At 38.7% G+C, this 21,787-nt stretch overlaps 2 protein-coding genes and 1 long non-coding RNA gene across 5 annotated transcripts in view; 1 reads left to right on the forward strand and 2 right to left on the reverse strand.

The window, feature by feature from the left end:
* Positions 1 to 1,022: 1,022 nt before the first annotated feature.
* LOC130835269 (uncharacterized) lies at positions 1,023 to 8,031 on the reverse strand. The gene is made up of 3 exons (XR_009048853.1): positions 7,897 to 8,031; positions 7,553 to 7,770; positions 1,023 to 1,370 (listed from the first exon to the last, which is right to left on the reverse strand). It is a non-coding gene; the product is annotated as an uncharacterized LOC130835269 (long non-coding RNA).
* TIFA (TRAF interacting protein with forkhead associated domain) lies at positions 7,227 to 18,609 on the forward strand. 2 transcript variants are annotated; one of them, XM_057706707.1, is made up of 3 exons: positions 7,227 to 7,548; positions 7,983 to 8,218; positions 12,267 to 18,609. In XM_057706707.1, the coding sequence occupies exon 3, from the start codon at positions 12,291 to 12,293 to the stop codon at positions 12,846 to 12,848; it is 558 nt and encodes a 185-aa protein (XP_057562690.1). In that variant the 5' UTR covers positions 7,227 to 7,548; positions 7,983 to 8,218; positions 12,267 to 12,290; the 3' UTR covers positions 12,849 to 18,609. The 2 variants fall into 2 exon arrangements, with proteins under 2 accessions (XP_057562690.1, XP_057562689.1); XM_057706706.1 differs by lacking the exon at positions 7,227 to 7,548 and adding an exon at positions 7,664 to 7,797.
* Positions 18,610 to 19,092: 483 nt separating this feature from the next.
* The window catches only part of AP1AR (adaptor related protein complex 1 associated regulatory protein), a 41,057-nt gene continuing 38,362 nt past the window's right edge, over positions 19,093 to 21,787 (reverse strand). For both annotated transcript variants that reach the window (XM_057706705.1, XM_057706704.1), the window contains one exon: positions 19,093 to 20,965. In XM_057706705.1, the coding sequence (XP_057562688.1) occupies positions 20,700 to 20,965 (266 nt within the window). In that variant the 3' untranslated portion in view covers positions 19,093 to 20,699. The remainder of the gene's footprint in view (positions 20,966 to 21,787) is intronic.

Raw genomic sequence — 21,787 nt, forward strand, 5'->3', positions numbered from 1 at the left:
ATTATATAACTAATTACATAATAAATGTGAAGGCCACAAACAGCAGGGAATAATGATATTTCTATGGGAGTCATGGCCAGAATGTCATTCTGGAACTTTCTTCTCAGAATTAGTTGTCAGCACAATGATGGTAAGCATAAGGAAAGAACACGAGATGGAGGACAAAAAGAGAACTTATTCCAGGGATGACATTTTTCTGAGGAAGATTTTCTATTTTATTTTATGAGAAAATGAAATTATTGTATTATAAATTAATGTATATTGTCTAATCCCTCAGTAATATAAAAAGTCATTATTTGTTAGGATGCTAGTAATTCATTAGATTTCAAAAATTAATGGAGAAGCACTAACAAATGAAATGTAAATACTTAAATATTAAAGGAGAGGAGGCCTTTCTAGGTGGCGCAGTGGTTAAGAATCTGCCTGCCAATGCCGAGAACACGGGTTTGATCCCCGCTCCAGGAAGATCCCACATGTCGCGGAGCAACTAAGCCCGTGTGCCAAAAAAAAAAAAAAGGAGAGGAGGTTTTGGGTTTTTATCTTTTCTTTTACTAAAAATTACACTGATAAGGAGTACTATATGACAAAGTTTAGATTCAACAAGGCAAAGATTAAGTTACTTGATTTGGAGGATATGTGACAGGTAGAAATAATGCATCCTTCCCCCTAAAACTGGCCCTTCTTTTCCGGCTTACAAAGCCTCTGGCTCTCATAATAAATGACTGGGGATTCCAGGATCAGGATCCACTGAGGACTCTCCCAATCCACTGGGCTCCTCTAACCAAAAAACCATATTAGTGTTCTTTTGTTGCCTGAAAATTACCGCAAATTTAGCAGCTTAAATCAGCACCCATTAAATGATCTGTTCTATGAACTAAATATAAATTATTTATAAAGAAAGATGCATTTTAAATGTCTATATAATGACTTTATAACTAGAGCATGGACATTTTATAAGTATTTAAGAATTTAGAGGAAAGGTAATAAAGGTTGTTCGGTATACAAAAACAAAAAGAAGACTGCACTCATTTATTATTCCAAGGTCTCATCAGTCAGAAATCTGGGCACATTACAGCTGAGAATGCTGCAGTTCTCATGTGAGGCTTGGGGTGTCTCCTTCAAGGCACATTCAGGTTGTTGGCAGAATTCCAAATATAGGACCAAGGTTGCCATCTTCTTGGTAGCTGTTGGCTGGGGATCACTCTCAGCTCCTGGGTGTCAACCACAGTTCCTTGCTGTGTGGTTTCCGTAGACAGTTCCTGACATGGACGTTTGCTTCCAGGCCAGCAGGGACATGTGTCTGACTTCCTGAAGGGCTGAGCCCTTTGAAGGATTCACATGTGTAGGTCCAGCCCAACCAGAAAAACTCCCTTTGGGTTCAAAGACAACTGATTAGAAACCTGGTCACAGGAAGATATCCTATCATATTCATGGATTCTGCCCACACTCAAGGCAAGGAGACTTTACAAACTGCGTATACCAGGGGGTGAAAATCTTTGGGGTCATCTTTGAATTCTGCTTACCACACAATTTCCCCACAACTGCCCAGGGAGGGGCAGAACAGATGGCCCGAGACAGACTGACTCCTCTTCTCCCTCTCCCCCTCCAGGTGCCCTGCCTCTGGGGGGTCCAATTTTCTCCTCACCGTCTGATCACTCTCTTGAGAGCCTGAATTTTACTGCAGTTCTTCACATGTGAAAAATATTGAGACATCAAAGCATTAAGTGAGACCTTTCTCTCAGACTTCTTTCACTTGGTTCTTCTTAAAAAAGCTTTGTGTGTGTGTGCATGGAACCATATTGCTCGCAAATGAGACCAAAATCCAAACAGTTTGAAAAAGTACACAATGAGAAATCTCTCCCACCTCCACCTTCTACCCTCTGTCTCCCCAATTCTTTTTCTCAGGTTAACCAGTATTACAGTTCCATTCTTGGATCTCCTTGTGGATAGTTCAGGCACTTACCGACATTTCCTCACCCCCAACAAATACAGCATTTTTGTTTTGTACTTTGCTTTTTTGCTTTAAACGTGCATCCAGCAGATCTGTCCACATAGATCTAAATTGTTTTAACTATCGTCGCTTGACCTCCAAATTGGGAGAAAGTGAAGCCCAGACTAGTTTTTCTTTATTCTCATTACTTTGGGCCTACTCCTGTCTCCCATTTAGGGGATAATGGGAAAAGAGCTAAGTGAGTTATCTCAGTTCATTCTGAATGTTTTCACAGGTTGGCAGAGCGCATCAGCCCTGCGATGGAGCGCTCCTGAACTGAGTTCCTCCAAATCTGAACATCTGAGCTGGACCAGGAAGAGTTAGATGAGTTTGTATTCAAGGTGCTTAGAGTCCACTGAGCAGAAGGCGAGTACCATAGAACACAGTTGCCAATAGGCAACACAAAAAACCATCACTTTCTTTTTTTTATAGTGCATGATTGTATTACCATAAATTAGCTTCTATTTTTGATTTTTAAGTGAAACATAATAGGCTTCCGGGTACATCAGCTTAATTACGGGCCAATGAAAGTATCTAAAAATTGTTTTTTAGATCCTTTCCATGGACAAATATTTTTGTAGTTCCAAACATGCAGGTAACAGAATTAAAAATTATGTTGCAACCCATATGGTAGAGGTGAGGGGTGGTGATAGAAGGGGAAACAGTTACTGAAAGGGACATCATCAATTGAATATGAGAGCTGAGACAAAATTTTACTTTATTGTTTAACATGAACACAATTTGGAAATTTCAATCTGTTCAAAGCTAGATAGAAATTTATTGAATTGTAGGCATTTTGTGTTATTTTCAGATTAAATGATTCATCACTGATAATTCAGATAGTAAATCCCTCTTTTTTTGTATCAACAACATAGATGCCTAGTGTTTTCTTCTGTTTTGCTTTGATAAACAATTCTGGTCTGACTTTTGGGGTATCATTTCTCTGATGGCTTTCTTTTAATCTCCCTAATTAGTAGCCTAGGAATACTTAAACCCTCCAGAAAGCATTTAGCTTACTCCTTATACCCCCAGCAACCCGCACAGCATTTGGCTATATCAAGGAAAGTTAACCAAGTTTTAAAGCCATCCAAAGCCTTCCTTCATTAAACTAACAGGAAAGGAGTTTAACCACATTCTGTCTAATTAAAAAGATGTTGAAAGCCCATGAGCAGTTAAGAGTGCAAGAGAAAGTTCTTGAAACTTCAAAATCAAAGAATGGGTTTGTCAAAATGACACAACCACATCGAAACCAAAACAAAAATTTTCTCCTTTCCGAAAAGAAAATCTGTAAATAAGAGGGCTTCAAAACTGATTTTCAGCAGGTATGTTCTCATCAGCACATGCGTGATGGTAGCACATGCTGGAATCCTTACATTTCTTCACAATGATGTTACTTTGGCTGAGGTATTTCCACATGGGCTTTTAGTAATTCACTTGTTTTCAAAGAAATCATAGCCTGAGATGAGGATATTTTATAAACCTCTTCCTATAATATCTAGTAAACTTTCATCAAAGTCCTACTGTGTTCCTTTAACAGAAAGACATTTTCATTATGAAAGAATGATATTAATGTTTTTCTGTAAATGCTATTGTTACTCTAATCTTTGATCTTAAATAACAGTAAAACAAGTAAAGTCTGTAGTAGAACTGTAAAATAATCTCTTCTATTAAAAATGTTTCTAGTGGTTTTACACAAACAGAAACAGTAACAAAAGAAATTATTACAGAGTACTTTGCCTAATTTACATATTAGTGATTTAAAATCTTTTTTTTTAATTGAAATACAATTGACTTACATAGTATATGAGTTTCAGGTGTACAACATAGTGATTCCACATTTTTATATTTTATGAAATGATCTCCATGGTAAGTCCAGTTATCATTTCTCACCAAAGTTATTACAATATTATTGACTTTATTCCCTATCTTGTATATCTCTGTGACTTACTTTACAACTGGAAGTTTGTACCTCTTTATCCCCTTTCCCTATTTTGCCCATCTTCCCATATCGCTGACAACTGCCAGTATGGTCTCTGTATCTATGAGTTTGTTTCTGTTTTGTTATGTTTGTTCACTTTTTTTTTTAAGCTACCACATATAGGTGAAATCATACAGTATTTACCTTTCTCTGATTTATTCCACGTATCATAATGCCCTCTACATCCACCCATGTTGTCATAAATGGCAAGATTTCACCCTTTTTATGGCTAATATAACCTTGTATATATTTACCATATCTTCTTTAGCCATTCATCTATTGGTGGACACTTAGGTTGTTTCTTTATCTTGGTTATTGTACATAATGCTGCAGTGCATATACCTTTTCAAATTTGTGTTTTCATTTCTTTTCGATCAATACCCCAGAATGGAATTGTTGAATCATATGGCAGTTTTTTTTTAAATTATTTGTGGACTCTCCATACTGTTTTCCAAAGTGGCGGCATCAATTTACACTTCCTCCAACAGTGCACAAGGGTTTCCTTTTCTCCAAATCCTTGCCATTACTTGTTTGTTGTCTTGTTGATAATAGGTATCCTGACAGATATGAGGTAATATCTCATTGTTGTTTTGATTTGCATTTGCCTGACGATTGGTGATGCTGAGCATCTTTTCATGTGCCTGTTGGCCATCCATATTGTCTTCTTTGGAAGAATGCCTATTCAGGTCTTCTACCTTTTTTTAATTTTTATTTTTTTGGATATTAGTTGTATGAGTTCTTTGTATATTTTGAATATAAACTCCTTATCAGATATATCATTTGCAAATATCTTCTACCATTGAGTATCTTGCCTTTTGTTTTGTGATGGTTTCCTTCACTGTGCAAAAGCTTTTTAGTTTGATGTACTCCCACTTGTTTTTGTTATTTTTATCCTTGCCTGAGGAGACAGACCCCCCAAAATACTGCTAAGCCCAATATCAAAGAGTGTATTGCCTATGTTTTCTTCAGAAGTTTTAGGTTTCAGGTCTTATGTTTAAGTCTTTGATCCATTCTGAGTTTATTTTTGTATATGGTGTAAGAAAGTGGTTCTATTCTTCTGCATGTAGCTGTCCAGTTTTCCCAACACAATTTATTGAAGAAACTCGTTCCCCCATTACATATTCTTGCCTCCTTTGTCTAGATTAATTGACCATAGATGCATGGGTTTATTTCTGGACTCTATTCTGTTCCTTGATCTGTGTCTGTTTTTGTACCAGTACCATACTGTTTTGATTATAAAGCTTTGTATTATAGTTTGAAATCAGGAGCATGTAGCCACCACCAAGTGTCCCTTCAAACCTTTAAGGAACAGAAACTTTTCAAATGTGCACTCTTGGCTGTTTCTCAACTTGCACAAAGCCATTTTCAGTTCAAGGCCCATTGTTTTTAACCAGTTGTCAGAGGGAGAAAACCATTACTGAGATTAGATTCTGATCTGGAATTGAAGGCTTAGTCAAATTTCATTTTGGGTCATTTAATAAATCAGATAAGTAATCTTAAAGAAAAGAAAAAAATGGAATAATGTTCAGCATCATGAAATTTAACAGTTGTTGCATTTTCTCTATGTGTTATCAATAACACCGACTTAAATAGTCCCTTGCAGTTTATAAAGCATTTTCACATCTTATTTAATTTTAAAGTTTAGAAACTAGAAACTCCAATTCTTTTTTTTATTAATTAATTATTTTATTTATTTATTGGCTGTGTTGGGACTTCATTGCTGCACAGGGGCTTTCTCTAGTTGCGAAGAGCAGGGGCTACTCTCCCTTGCAGTGCATGGGCTTCTCATTGTGGTGGCTTCTCTTGTTGCAGAGCATGGGTGCTAGGTGTATGGGCTTCAGTAGTTGTGGCACATGGGCTCAACAGTTGTGGTTCGCAGGCTTTAGAGCACAGCCTCAGTAGTTGTGGCACAGGGGCTTAGCTGCTTTGTGGCATGTGGCAATCTTCCCAGACTAGGGCTCGAACCCATGTCCCTTGCATTGGCAGGCGGATTCTTAACCACTGCACCATCAGGGAAGCCTGGAAACTCCAATTCTGATAATATTATTTTATTGTGTGAGTTTATTGGTGTCAAATTGCATGACTTATCTTCCACCTGCTCTACTGTTCTTTGATTGAAGAAAGATACTATGACTGTCTCTCTTTCAGGGAAGAAACAGTAAATGTTGATGATTAACAAAATTGCAGCCTTACAGGAATCTGCCTCACTTAAAGATGCACCCCCTCCTTCCTCATGCTTATGCTTCTTGATTACATGTAACTTTGAGTGTTCAATAGTTAACCCCGCCTCAGAACCTCTTTATCAAGCGGTGAAGCAGCAAGCATCACTGTTATTTTATTGCCAGTGAAGCAGACCCATAAACAAACACTCTCCTGAAGTCAAGGACAGAACCCAGACAAATGAGTGGCTTCCATCAGACATTTACCAGAACTGGTGGGCGGTTTCCCAAGCCTTGAAGTAAGCAGGCCACTATGACCTAGGTCACCGCCAGCTTTGTCCTCCCACTGCTGTTCTCAGTCCTTTTTCTCCCCACACAGTCTCCTGTCTCCCTCTAGACACCTATTGTCTTCAGGCTGTCTCCACCTTTGGTTCATCCCAAATCTTCTCCCTGAGGCAGGCAAATAGTATATCACCTTATTTAAGGTATAAAGGACTCCTGGGAGGTTGAGTATGTCCCGTTGCACCTAATACTAGCCCTTACTTTTGGAACCCGAGACCCTGGGTGTTGCGTGAGGAGTGCCTTCAGGTGGATGGGGAGAGAGGCAGCGCCTGGACGCTCGGGTGTAAAGACCATGGGGTAGCAGGAGGCTGGTTAAGAGCTCTGGAGCAAGTTCAGATCCTGCCTCTTCCTCGCCCCGAAACTTATCCGCTCACTGGGCCTCAGCTGACTCATTTGGAAGGTGGACTTACTCTCCCGACCGTGAGGATTAGATAAGAATCGTGTGCGCCCCGCACCGCCTCTCCCCACCCCCATCCCAGGCCAACACTTGCTGTGTGGGGAAGTCGCCTTTAATGTTGAAGTGATTCCGTTCCCTTTTCAAAATTCCACTAGCCAGTCACATCCTCTTCGGAGGGGCCATTGTTCGGGAGGTGGGGTCGCCGCCGGTTTACCACGACCAAACCCGACCTGGGGGCTGGGCTTTCTCCTCTGAACGGTCGACGGATGCGGATGCCCAGAAGGCGGGGGCGGGAAGGCACCGGGGGGCGGGGGCAGGGGTTGGGGGTGGGTGGCAAAGGCCGGGCGGAGTCTAGGAGTCTCCGCGCTTTCGATTTTAAAGGCTCAGAGGAGGGGGCGCACTCAGTCCGCCAGTGGAAGGAGCAGCCGCGCGTGCCGGAGGGTCTGGAGCCCGCAGGCCCCCCGCTCCCCCGGCTGGGTTGCGTCTGCGTCCCTCTCTCCCCTCGGCCCTGTCCCCCCGCTTCGGCTCACACCTGCTCCCCCTACTCCCATCCCCGACCCCGCCGAGTCCCGCGCGCACGCGCGGCGGTGGGCGGCGAGCATCGCCCGACCCAGCGCACGTCCCTGAGCCTAGTGCCGAGCCCGGAAACCAAGGGGAAGTTCACGGACCCTGGGACCCTAAGGTACCTGTCTGGTGGCGCCTCTGGGGGGTGAAGTGGGGACTGTGTCTTTTCTGTTTATCGCGCGGAGAGGGAAGCTTTGTCAAGGAGTCTTCCGGGGCGTTGCTCAGAAAGTCATCACCTGCTCCTCCCGCCGACTCGGCGGCGGGTAGACGCTCGAGCGATTATTTACGGCGTCATCTCAGCTTTACAAAATACAGGAATTATAAATGGAGCCGGGGAGCACTGAAAAGGAGATATTGGAGATGGGATGTAAGTGGTTTCCTTGTACTTTTCTGTGCTTTGCAGAGCTCCCCCCCCCCCCCATCGGTAAACAAAAAGGAATTCCATGTATTATGAAGTGTAGCTCACCGAACGGTCGCATGTAGACCCGCCTTGCTTCGGCCTGCTTGGTTAGGAAGATAACGTAATCCGTGGTTTTCTGGAACTTTCTCTAGCTTTCAGATTGAAAGGAGGAATTTGCCAAATTTTCTGGAGCGGGAATACACCCTGAGCCTCGCAGCGGAAGTCCGCAGCCGCGGTGAATCGGACTCGGCAATCTAGGCTGGCTGCAGGCCAATCGGGGAGAGTGGGAAAAGGAAGACACCGTCTCTGGAAAAACCTGAGCCTTACTAAGTTTCACCTTCTGCTAATTTTGGTTTTCACGACACCTTTAGCAAGACCTGTTGCTTAAGTAAGTATTGATTCTGCTGAACAGTAGCGTTCATGTGTATCTTCCAAGCCACACTGCAGGGTGGTGACCTGGTGAAAGGGGGTCAGGATAGCTGTCTTTTGCTGTGCTTCCAAGTTTCTCTTCCCTTTCTATTAGCTCAGTGCCAGCAAAGTTATTATAGTTCAATTCTTAACACCAGTATTACTGTATGTCAGATATCATTAGTGTTTTACAGCTTTTTGATGTCAGAGATCATGGTTTACCTGCTTTGATGATAATCTCCAACTCCATTTAGTTCCGTAAAAATCAGATGGTTTGTGACTTTGTAAAGAAAGTATTTGTTGTATGTTTGAATAGATATTAGATGCACATGGTTTAAAATTCCAAAGGTACAGAGTGTGCAATGAAAAGTCTCCTTTCCACCCCTCACCCCAGTTTCCCTCTCCAGAGGTAACCACTGTTACCGCTATATAAACTCATTGTTCTTATGTTTCTTTGACAACTTAGGCCAAACAGATTTGAAAAAGCTGCTTCTGAGCATCTGCACACTAGTGATTTTTTTAAATAAAAGATCCAACAATTTTATTATTTTAGTTTTTTGTTGTTGTTGTTAGTTTCTGTCTTTTCTCTTTTTCCACTGACCACTCTGAAATGTCAGATTCAGGTCACTTTGTAGAGGGAAGCTGCAGCTCTGGAAATTAATGAATAGGTTAGTTTCTGAGTTCCTTGAGGTCAGAAACCATGGTGTATTCAACTTTGGAACTCCCTAACAACCCACCATAATTACCAGTGACATGCCAACATCCATACACCCAGGCTTAAGGATAACTGATACTCGACATAACCTGGTGAATCTGCCTCGACATAGCCTCTGCCTCTTATGAGGAGCCAGTGACAGTGTATTTGCCTCCCCAACACTAGATTCTAGGTTGGTGTCCTGCTAGTTCTAACACACACACCTCCATGGCGCTCTTCTCTACTGGTTAGCTGCTATAGTTTGTGAAATAACTGGTAACAGGGAGTAATGTTTGTAGTGCACAAGAGAGAGGGTGCATTTCTGTCCTGTTTCAATCCTGCCTTTGACACTGGCTTTGTGACCTGGGCTACTTAGCTAAACCCTCTGAGACTTCACTCCCTCATCTGTGAGGTGGTGATTCATAGGGTTACTTTGAAAATTAAGTAAGACAGTATGTATAAAGGGCTAGCACTGTGCTTGGCACATGAAAGGCATACAGTAGGTGGCAGCCTTTTTTTTTACTGTCAGGCTTTGTAATCATTTCATACATTCATAAGATAACTGAGTGCATATGTCAGGGTACATTGTGACTCAGTAACAGCTTACAAGAAGGGTTGATTTCTTGCTCATGTTACGAATCTCTATGGCTCTGTCTTTGGCCCTTCCCTCTGGGACCCCACAGTGAGCGCTCCTTTTGTGGACCACGGATGTGGCATATGGAGAGAGGAGAGGCCTGTGTACACAGTGGTTTTGAAAACCTACACTTGGAAATAAGCTTCCATGTGATTTCCACTCACATTTCATTGATATGGTTGTCACTAGAGTGGGAAGTGTCATCTTTCTGAAGGGGCAGAAGCAGCAGAGATAGGTGGTGAGGGGCAGCAAATATTTGACAGTAACATGGTCTGCCTCAGTGTTTGTTGGAGGGTCACAACTGTGAACCCAGACGTTCATCAAAAGCTGAAAATTGATTCAAGACACTTAAAAAATAGCCACGGATGTGTAAACCAGAATGCCAGATTTTTCCTTTAATGTATCTGCCCTGGGTACTAGGCAGAAGAGCCTTATGGAGCAAAATTTTCTTCATGGTGAATTTGCTCAAGTGACTGAATTCTGAGCTACTAGGTTATATAAAAAACCACAGAAACAAAGTTTGGGCATTACCAAAAGACTATATTCAGAATATACCATGTTTTAAACTCCAGGTCTCCTTTTGGAACTGTTGTTGTCCAATGTCCAAGAATGAATTAGGGTGATGGCAGGGTATCCTAGACAAGGCAGAGATCATGACAGATTCTTGCTCTTTCTCTTTAGGCTCTTTACTTGTTATCAGCTAATTCTTGTCAACCACTCATCTGGTCAACAGATCTCATGATTTGTTATAATTATTCTCTTTGAAGCTCTCTGCTTCTTAAATAATGACTTTGTTATTGTAATTAAAGTATTTTCAAATCACGGTGATTAACCACTTCTACCCACTGTGTGTTAATTCTTGCTGCCTTTGGTTTCATAGTAATTTTTACCACCCTTGGCCCAAGATTTTGAGCGTTCCTTTCTCTTTTTCTGCTTATAGCTGGACATTTGTTGTCTGCTTGGGTGAGGCAGTATGAAATAATAATGTCCAAAAAGAACCTATTATGAAAGTAAATTTAAAATTAAAAATATACTTCTAAATGAAGAAAAAAGAAATTTTGCTTGTCATTCGTTAAGTAATTGAATAAATCGAGTTTGATTTTTAGCAACACAACTTTGCAAAACAGAAAAAAGGATTGTATTTTAAAAGTAAATAGCAGCAAGCATGGAAAGAAAACATTCTGTTTTTTTTCTTTTTGACCAGCATAATTTTGATACCAATATCTAATACAGACGGCAAACAAAAACCAATAAAACTACAAATCAACTTCACTTAAGGCTGTTGCTCCGCAAACCCCACCGTAAATACTGCATCGTATTTAAGGAATGCAGGGAGCATATCTGTAAATATTTACAGATATGTAAATATATCCATTTGTATTATTAATTGAAAAATGCAAGGTCTAGAACTAAATACAGTACTAGTATTTGTATTTGTATTGTTAATTGAAAAATGCAAGGTCTAGAACTAAATACAGTATGTTCTATTTGTGTAAGAAATTTTTTTCTCTCTGTGTAGGAATGTATGTGTCTTTGCACAGAGTTTTGCTTGCTGTGTAAAGGAGACTTCCGTAAGGATAAAAGCAACTTTTGCAGTGGTTGAGTCTAGAAGAGTAAAAAAAAAAAAAGGATTAGGGTGGAGATAAGCTACTTTAAAAAATCCCTTTTAAGTGTTTGAATTTTTAAATCATGTGCATGTAATTCTTTTAAAATAAAGTGGCAGTTTTGTGTCATAGGTTTTTGTAACTAATTCTTCTGTCTTGTTTACTGCTTGAACTACTCCACTGAGTATTAAAGGTGCATGTAGTGAAGTGGAGGTGGGGGGCGCCACGGGGCCATGCGCTCTATAGAGGGATGCGGTTAACAGCAGTTAAATTGTGCTGCTTGTGGTTAATGACAGTTTGTCTGTCCAGTCATTACAGGTACAGACTGTGATATTTAGAACTACCTTGTGGAGACTTTTTTTTTTTAAGTAAAAAGTGTATAATGTCGAAATTAAAAAATTAGAGAATAAAATAAACTTTTAAAGCGGTTACTATTTTTAACCCTTTCCCTACTAGAAATCTAAGTCAGGATATAAAGGAGAAATGTTGCAGTTATTTGTTTATAACTTTTACATTTCTTTAATCAGGATAATATATAATACGTCAAAGGTCACAGAAATCCATACCTGAGTGTGGCAGTTATTCATCCTGTTCCACCCAAAACAATACAAAATTCATAATACATTAGATTTTAATTCGGTTAATAAATGGTAGGTTTTCTTTATGTGTATATCCTCTGAGGGTGTTCAAACCAAAGGGTTTCTGTATTCCTGATTTTCTTTTTAAAGTACAGTTGTCATATTTGGTCTGGGACCAAGTCACTCTATTTAAATGAGAAAGGAACTGAAGGTTCTTTATGCTCCCCCCAAATTGCTTCATCAATAATCATTCCTTGTTATTGTCCAGATTCTATGTGTGGGCTTACTGTCAAACTAGAAATGAAAACTAGAGAGGAAAAAGTAATGCACCAGTTTGTATGGGGCTTGGTGTAAGATTTCACATATCTACTAGTTAACTGAAAATATCCTGCCTATGTATTGTTTTCTTAAAGTCTAAATAAATCACCTATCAGGAGATTTTCATCAGAATGTTAGAATCAAAAATCTCAATGCCTGATGTATGGGAGTGAACTAACCTGCTGATTTGATTGTTGTAGGCAGGTCAGATTCTGGTGCACATCATGTCTAATTTCGAAGATGCTGACACTGAAGAGACAGTAACTTGTCTCCAGATGACTGTTTACCATCCTGGCCACCAGCGAAGTGGAATATTCCAATCAATAAGGTTTTTTAACCGAGAGAAACTCCCCTCCAGCGAAGTGGTGAAATTTGGCCGGAATTCCAATGCCTGTCATTATACCTTTCAGGACAAACAGGTTTCCCGAGTACAGTTTTCTCTGCAGCTGTTTAAGAAGTTTGATAGCTCAGTTCTCTCTTTTGAAATTAAAAATATGAGTAAGAAGACCAGTCTGATTGTGGACAACAAGGAGCTGGGCTACCTAAATAAAATGGACCTGCCACACAAATGCATGGTTCGGTTTGGCGACTATCAGTTCCTGATGGAGAAGGACAATGGAGAGTCATTAGAATTTTTTGAGATTCAATTTTCTTTGTCTACCAGACCACTCTTGCAAGAAAACAACTGGCTACCACAGAAGCCCATACCTGAGTGTGGCAATTATTCATCCTGTTCCACCCCAAACAATTCTCCTATAGAAATGGGTGAAAATGAATGGTAAACGCAGAGGGCTAAGAGAATCATGGAGGATGAAGAACTCTGTAGACACTTTATAGACATTCCACTTAATAAGAATTTCTTAGTTTAGTATGTTACTGTCATCTGTTATGAAATCTGGTGTTATCATTTGAAGTCTGTAACTTGTATTAGTCATTGATTTAGTGACCTGTTGCATTTCTGGATGTGTGAAGAATTACTGTAAGTGTATATCTGTGAGCATCAGTGTGCAAGAAGTATCCTTTGTGATGAAGGAATAGTGTTCTCAAAATAAGGTTATGTTGTTTTCTTTTTATGCCTGATTTTTGGTCCTGTGTTTTATATTGTCTCCTTTTGATTTGTAAGTTATCATCTCTTGGTTTAGTCATGTTATTTCACAGCAGCCATTTATTTTTAAGGTCAGGGCTACAAGCAAGTTATTATGGGTGTTGTAGCCTATTGGTACTTGTAGTACCAGCATATTGGAACAGAGCATAAAATGTTTTAGCGCGTCATTGTGGTTTTAATATGGGAAACTTATTGGAGCAATAATACGTTGATTTTCTGTTTTTTTCTCTATACAATTATACTGTTTATTCCCAGGAATACAGTTCTCCTTGTCTATACTCAGTATTTAAAACCAATATTTTAAACATTTTAACGAACCACTGTGTTTAGAATTCTTTTCCTTTTTCTTTTGTTTTTGTTTTTTCTTTTTCTTGGCCATGCCACGTTTCTTGTGGGATCTTAGTTCCCTGACCAGGGATTGAATCCGGGCTCCTGGCAGTGAAAGTGCTGAGTCCTAACCACTGCACCCCCAGGGGTTCCCAATTTTTCATTTTTCTTACCAAATTTTAAATAGTTTTTTATGCATGGCAGTTTTAAATTGCATGAATTCAAAATTTTAACAGCATCCACGTACACAATAAAGTCAAAGTTTAATTCTCTAGCCATTTTCCTTGAAACTCTTTCTGAAGAAAGGAAAGAACTGTTTTTAGACTACTCTAAGGGGGACTGAGTAGCTGCAGGCAGAGGCTGTGGCTGGGGATTCAGACACAGCCAGCTGTGCCCCTCAGTGCGTACTGGCTCCGTCCTCCATTTGTTCCTCAACCCACATAGAGGCACAAGGCCACCAGTAGCACTCAAGTGTTATATGTGCTTGATCAGCCACCCAAAGAGAACCTTACCTCCCAATTCCAGTCCAAGAGAAGGGTCCGCTTGGGTCAGGTGCCCACGCGTCTACCAATCAACTCAGTGACCATGTGGATAAGAAAAGCATTTTCTCAAAAAATGGCCACAGTGGGATGGGGTTGAGAGCAAACAAAATGTTGATGTTTGATACTAGGTACTGCAGCTAAGTTGTGAAACTTTCAGTTCACCTCTGAAGGACTCATTTGTCCCAGGAAACTGATTTTTATTTTGGGCTCTTTAAGTAGAGGGGTGCATTAATCGGTGCCAGTGTTACAGTCATAGGCAGCCTCTTCTTGAACCTGCAACTTCATGACAAGGGGGTGCTTTCCAATGGTGAAATCTCATATGCCATATGATTATATAGCCATATTCTGGAGGATTTTGTCTCTACTGTCTACTGCATTGACTGACTTGAAGAAGCATTACTTTTAGGCTCTAACATGAGGGTAGTATTAGTTTTAATACGTGTAGAAAAATTAGCTATAATCTTATTACTAGGAGATAACTATTGTTACTATTTTGTGTGTATATATTTGGTAGGTGCTTCCATGTTATCTCATGGCCCTTTTAGCTTTTTCAGATCTCTAACACTTGTTTAATTCCTTATAGTAATAGTTATCTGTTAAAATAACAGGTGTGGTTACTATTTTACCATCTGGACCCTGACTGAAACAATTAGATCTTTCATTTCAGGTGATGATCAAGGAAGAGCTTGGAAAACTGAGGTTGGAATCTACTGGGTTTCTAGTTGGTACAAGTTGTCCATAAGTCCAATCACTCGTCATTCTAGTATTCGACCTACATGAAAATATTTATTTGGCCAAGTTTCTCTTTAAGCAGTGCATTTAGCACAGGGACATTGGTGAAAAGAAAAGGAAAGCAGTGGTTTTAGTTCTGTTGCTGGTTTCAGCATTTTGTTGCTGGTGCAGGGCCCCTGAGGGACTAGAGATGAGCCTGTCTGGCAGTGCTTACTAGCGTCTTCACAAAAGAGATCATCGTGAGATGCAAGGGAACACAGCAGCTTTCTTAATACTGTTAGTGGAATCATTTCTCAAAAGCCTAAACCAAGGTAGTAACATTTTAAAACAGGAAACTTCTGAGGTTACACAGTCAAGATAAGGTGTGACATAGGAATTCCCTGGTGGTCCAGTGGTTAGGACTCCATGCTTGCACTGCCGGTTGAGTCCCTGGTCAGGGAACTAAGATCCCCACAAGCCGCACGGCAGCATGGCCAAAAAAAAAAAAGTATGACAGTGGAACTTCACCTTAGGTCAAAGTGCCTTTTTACAATAATATCATTTTTGATATCTTAAAACAATTTTTCAATTATCCAAAGTTAATTTAGATAGACTAAACAGTTAAAAAAAACACAAAAAACCTCCAAACTTCAAAAAACCCTCAAAAACAATTCTGCTGTATAATTCCTTTAGAAAGGAAGTATGTATGGTGTTGACCATAGGCTCTGAATCATACTGCCTGGATTTAGCTACCATTTCCTGTGTAATTTGTCATAAACTCTGAGTTTCAGTTTCCCCTTCTGAAAAACAGGGATTAAAACAATGCCTCCCTCAAAGGGTTTCTGTGAAAATCAACTGAGCTAAAGTATGTAGAAACCTTACCACTGTGTTACACATAGTACATTATTATGAACAGCACTGAGCACAAGTAGGTCCTTATATTTAATGGTCACATATAAAAGATTTATTACTTACTTCTGGGTGTCAGAAAAAAAACTCCGTTAATTTGTAATATTAACAAAAATCCATGACAATTTATTGGGTTGGCCAAAAAGTTCACTTGGGTTTTCCCATATGAGGTCACAATATCACTTTTTCCAATTTAATTTCATTCTCAGCTTTAATGTTTCCTGAGGATAAGAATCAGACACTGGAAATCTGTGTTTTACACTGGATGATTCTTTTGTGACCTTCTTTACTGTCAGATAATCAGTTACTAAGTAAACAAAGATGGGAGAACATAAATATATTTGATATACAATCTTTTTTAGATGCCTGTGTTCTAAAATTATGATTAGAACACCTTTACATAATTAAAGTAAAATGAAAATTCTAACTTCAACTAAAAAGATGTATTTCTGTAATTACTGGGGAAAAAAGTAGGCTTAATTCCTGGTTATACCATTTTAAAAATTCTAGCATCTTAAATAAAAACCCTCACACAACTCCACATACCCTCCAGTTACCCCATTTCTCTGCTCTGACAGCAACTTTTCAAATAAATTGTCTACACTGGCCGTTGTTTATTCTTCACCCCTTATAAGATACTTCTCAGTTTCCATCCCTTCATTTGAAAAAATAACATGCAACAATATGCATGTTCCCAAACCCAGCTGATGCACCTGTCCTTTTCTTTCAGTGCCCAAGTAGCATTTGATGTCATTGACTCTTTTTCTGGCTCTGGGGACACCACATTCTTTGGTTCCTCAAGTTCCTCCCGTATCTGTTTCTTTTGGCCCATTCTCTCCCCTGACTTCTAAAAGTCAACATGTAGTTGGGCTTCTCTGCCTATCTGCTTCCTCGGGGGTCTCAGCTGGAATAATGACTTAAATTACTATTTAGCTACTGCTGACTCCTTAACTTGTACCTATTCTTCTCTGAGCTGCAGACATATATCCCATCACCTACTTGATAGACATCTTCATTCAGATTTTTTATAAATGCCTCAAATTTAACTTCCCAAAACAGAACTCTGAATTTCCTCTAATTTCCCAAACCGGTTCCTCCCACTACATTTATTAAGTCAGAAACCAAGAAGTTATTATCAAGAGTAGCTAGAGCTGCTAGTTTGGCTGTCATCCTTCTGTAGATTTGGCCAATAGGGAGACAATGAGCTCAAATAGATTTAGTTTATCACTTAGACAGCAAAAGCAAGACCAGCGTGGAGTCAATGTCCTGTATCCCTGGTCGCTAGGGATGTCCGTAGCTGACACTGAATCAGGGGAGGCAGATGACAGATGCCTCAAGTGGAGGATAGCTCTATTACTGAGGCGTCTCTAAATTCCAACCAAGCAGTTTTATTAGCCTACATCTGTACCTGAATGTGGGTGAGGTGGAAATCCCATGCCTCACTGGAACCAGGGAGTGGGATCAGAACTTGCCTCACGGCAGCCTTCTTCAAGATAGGGAGGCAGATGATAAACAGCCTTGCAATGGCCCTTTTAAGACTGCCTATCTTGCCATGTTCCAGGGAGAATCATGGGGCTTTCTGTTAAGACTTGGGTCAGACTACGGCTGAGCGTCGGCTATGTGGATACGCAAAGTGAGCAAGGTCGCCAGGGCACCACACTGAATGCATTACCCTACGGTTAATGGGCAGAGGATCTGAAGATGTTATTCCAAGGAAGACACTGTTGGCTAACAGGCCATAAAAAGATGCTCAACATCACTAATCATTAGGGAATGCAAGTCAAAACCACAATGAGGTATCACCTCACATCTGTCAGAATGGCTATTATCAAAAAGACAGCAAATAAGTGTTGGCAAGGGTGTATAGAAAAGGGCACTGTTGTGCACTGTTGGTGGCAATGTAAACTGGTGCAGCTACTATGGAAAACAGTATGGAGATTCCTCAAAAAATTAAAAATAGAATGATCATGTGATTCATCAGTTCCACTCCTGGATATTTACCTGAAGAAAACAAAAACACTAATTAGAAAAGATATATACACCACAATGCTCAATGCAGTATTACTTACAATAGCAGAGATATGAAAGCACCCAACGTGCCCATCAGTAGATGAATGGATAAAGATGTTGTGTGTGTGCATGTGTGTGAATATTACTCAGCCATTTGAGACAACATGGATGGACCTACACGGTATAATGCTAAGTGAAATAAGTCAGAGAAAGACAATGTATGATTTCGCTTATATGTGTAATCTAAAAAACAAATGATCAAACATAACAAAAAAAAAGTTATAGACACAGAGAACAAACAAGTGTTTCTCAAAAGGGAGGGGGGTAAAGGGAGGAAAGAAATAGGGGCAAGATTAAGTGGTAAAAACTTTCAGTTGCAAAATAAATGAAATGTATAGTGTGGGGAATACAGTCAATATCTATGTAATAATATCTGTGTATGGTGACAGACGTAACTAGATTTATCGTGGCGATCATTTTGAAATGTATAGAAATACCAAATCACTATGTTGTGTAACAGGAACTAACCTAGTGTTGTAGGTCAATTATACTTCAAAAACAAACAAACAACTAGAAAAAGAGATCAGATTTGTGGTTACCAGAGGTGGAGGGTAGTGGGAGAGGGAATTTGGAGGAAGGCAGTCAAAAGGTACAAAATTTCAGTTACAAGATAAATAAGAACTTGGGATGTAATGTACAACACGATAAATATAATTAATACTGCTGTATGTTATATATGAAAGTTAAGAGAGTAAACCCTAAACGTTCTCATCATAAGAAACACAATTTTTTCCTTTTTCTTTAGTTTTGTATCTATGAGATCTAAATGTACTGTGATAATCATTTCATGATGCATGCAAGTCAAATCATTGTGCTGCACGCCTTAAACTTATACAGTGCTCTGTGTCAATTACATCTCAATAAAACTAAAATCTTCTTGGTCTACCTCTAAAGTTAATCTGCTCTGCATTCCCTATAGCAATTATCAACCCAAGCCACACCATGTCGCTCTAGGAGTACCATACATACATCCACTCGTGCCCTCTTACAACCTATTCTCTACATAGCAGCTAGAGGAATTTTTCAAAAATGCAAATCTGATCACTGTACACTCTTGCTTATAAAAAGTGTCAGTGGCTTCCTATTGTACATCAAATAAAATTCACTCTCCTAACACCCTACTGATACAGTAGATTCTCCAATATCTGCTGAATACATATTATTTCTAGTGTTTTTTATAAATATATAAAGCAAGAAAATTGATATCCTTTTCTCAGCAGTTCAAACACAAACATTTTCCAGTTTAGTTCCATCCTGATTTACCAATTCATTCCTTTTTGTCTTCACAGCAGATTTAATAAAATAATTATGTCAGGAGTCAACATGTTTATGGAGTAAAACTAGTAATAATCAAATAATTTATTATTTTTAAATGTAAAAATGTGTTTATTCACAACCTTTGAGAAGTTACCATTCCTTCAAAAAATTCTTTATGAACAAAATGCCAAGAAAAATTACAATAGTAGCTTATGCCAAACCAAAAATATACATCTGATGTATACAAACTTTAAAAAGCATAACACAGGCAATGTGAATATAGATTATCTTTAAAATATTTCCAATGACATAGCTACAACTTAAATTATATTGAGACATAAATAACAGCATTACCTAATATATTTACATATTTAAAGTGTCATATTTATTTCTATGAGATAAAAAAAGACAAAACTATAGATGTCATTGCCCAGCAGTTCAAATATTGAAAGGGCCACATGATATTTTTAAAGTACAGCAAGAACTTTAAGTTACTATTTATATCTGGACCTTCCTATATTTTCGAGAACATGCACTGTCACTGTTGCAAGAAAAGGAAAAAAAACCAAAACACTAAGAAAAATAAAAAAACAGCTTGCTTATTACTAAAATCATATTCAATCCTCAGCAAAAATCGACAAGCAATTAGGGAGTGTCTTATATCCTTGGCCTTTTAAACTGATACATACACTTTAGAGAAAAGTTAGTTGTATATTATAATATGCAGTTATATATATTGATTTACTTAATTCCATCCCATTAAAGCACCTTGTATTACTAGGCAAAGGAAAGTTTAATAAAATCAATGGATTCTTTCATACCAGAAAGGATTTTATTTACTTTGAAATACCTGTATTACCCTTTTTAGGTTTTCCTTTCTTAATAAATCATGCACAGGGAATATGTTCTGTGTAAAATCTTTCAAGACCATCATTGGAAATATAGAATTTAAAAAAATGACAGCTAGAAATTTACTATATCAATTAAAGTCAATATTCATTTATAGTGGCACAGAAAAGGAAGTGAAAAAGCTAAGTATATATATTTTTTTATATATCTTTTGATTACTCACTTTAAGTGTCCAAACTCTGAAAGATTATTTTAACATATCATATACTTTGTTCAGATTGAGTCAACATTATTATAGTAGGATATGCAATAAGTGTATAAAGAAACTGATACTGCAGCCTTTGGGGTTATCTACTCAGATTAATTGTGCTTACTATTAGATAATAAAATTTAAGTAAGTCACAGGAATAAATAATGCTGGAAAGTAACACTATTCTACACCTGAATCTGGCAGACACTCCTCATGCTCCCTTCGCATCTGCTGAGAATTAACCCAAAATACCTTAATATTTTTCACAGTTAGCTACTGAAATAGGGTTAAGAAAGCATTCAAAGTGAAACTAATGAAACTATTTTAAAAAGTGAAAATCTACAAATAGTAAACAGGATTGCTATGATGAAGAGTTAAATAAATTTACTTAATAACATGACAGAACCATTAAATTGTTTTTGAAAAGCAGAAGGCAGATGATGAAATTGCACTTAATTCTGAAGCAATTCAGATATAGCCTATCATTCCTATTCCTTTCTAATAAGCATTTACAACATGTTTCTTATCTCCCCTCTTACAAAAAGGCTCAGCACATTCTAGTTGGTTTTAAACATTTGGTCATAACTGATAAACAAGATCACACAATTTTTCCCTATCGTTTTTGTTGATCTGCATCATATTGCTTTAGGCCAGAATCAGACAGTTCTAAAACAGGATTTACAAATCCAGAATACTCAGAATTGCCATTATCATCCATTTCAGCACTAACAAAATCATTCTCCCACTCCAGTCCGTTGGAATCATCAGAGGCTGATGTAGGATTACTTCCAGTCTTCTTGCTGTTATACTTAAGTGCTGCCCGGAGAATGTCTTCCTCTGTTTTGGAACGTTCTCTCATTGGAAGCATTCGATTCATTCCTATTACATGGGCAGAGTTATTAGAAATCTCAGTGAAGATTTAAAGAGCTATATTAAAAGGCTTAAAACTATAAGACTTGATTTGTGAATTAACTTAAAAAAGCCAGTCATATGGAAGGCTTTCTTAAAGGAAATGTTAGGGTCTAGTCCTACAGTGAACGTTAATACTCAACAAAGGACAGTTTTGATGCAACACTGGAAATCTAATAAGATGAAATTTCTTTAGAGCCATAATTAAAGCGAATGGATGGAGGATTTCGATTACTATTAATTAGTCTTATATGGCCAAATTAGTGTGTCTGCAAAACTTCTTTCCAACCTAGAGGACAATTTCATTTCTCAGAGGTAATAATATCTCTAATGATAATGCTAACAATATACACATTTCCAGCACTTACTAGGTTCCAGTTAACGTTTGCACTTGACATATATTAACTGATTTGATCCTCAACAACTCTATGAAGTTACGTACAGTACTATCATTATCCCCCATTCTGCAGCTGAGGAAACTAGTGCAGAAAGAGGAACGTGTTTTGCCCAAGGTCACACAGTTACAGAAGCGATGGGGCAAGAAACTGATTCCATTCAGTCTGGCTTCAAAGTTTGTGCTCTTTTGCTAGTCTGACTCTAGCATAACAAAGCAGAGACGAATCTAGGGGAAACTGTTCTAGATCTAATTCTGAACAGACAGAAATGGGTCAGTAAAGTGAGTGTCAAAGATCTTGGAAGAAGAAAACATCATTTTGACAGAAGGAAGAGAGGCAGGACAGAAAAGAAATTTGAATTTGCAAGTGCAGAATTAACACTGGTAACAGAATTAAG

This window comes from Hippopotamus amphibius, chromosome 13 (assembly GCF_030028045.1).
Source record: "Hippopotamus amphibius kiboko isolate mHipAmp2 chromosome 13, mHipAmp2.hap2, whole genome shotgun sequence".
Taxonomy (NCBI): Eukaryota; Metazoa; Chordata; class Mammalia; order Artiodactyla; family Hippopotamidae; genus Hippopotamus; species Hippopotamus amphibius.

What these genes read in the sequence shown, in the direction of transcription:
- TIFA (XM_057706707.1), top strand. Translation starts at nt 12,291, where the DNA reads ATGTCTAATTTCGAAGATGCTGACACTGAAGAGACAGTAACTTGTCTC.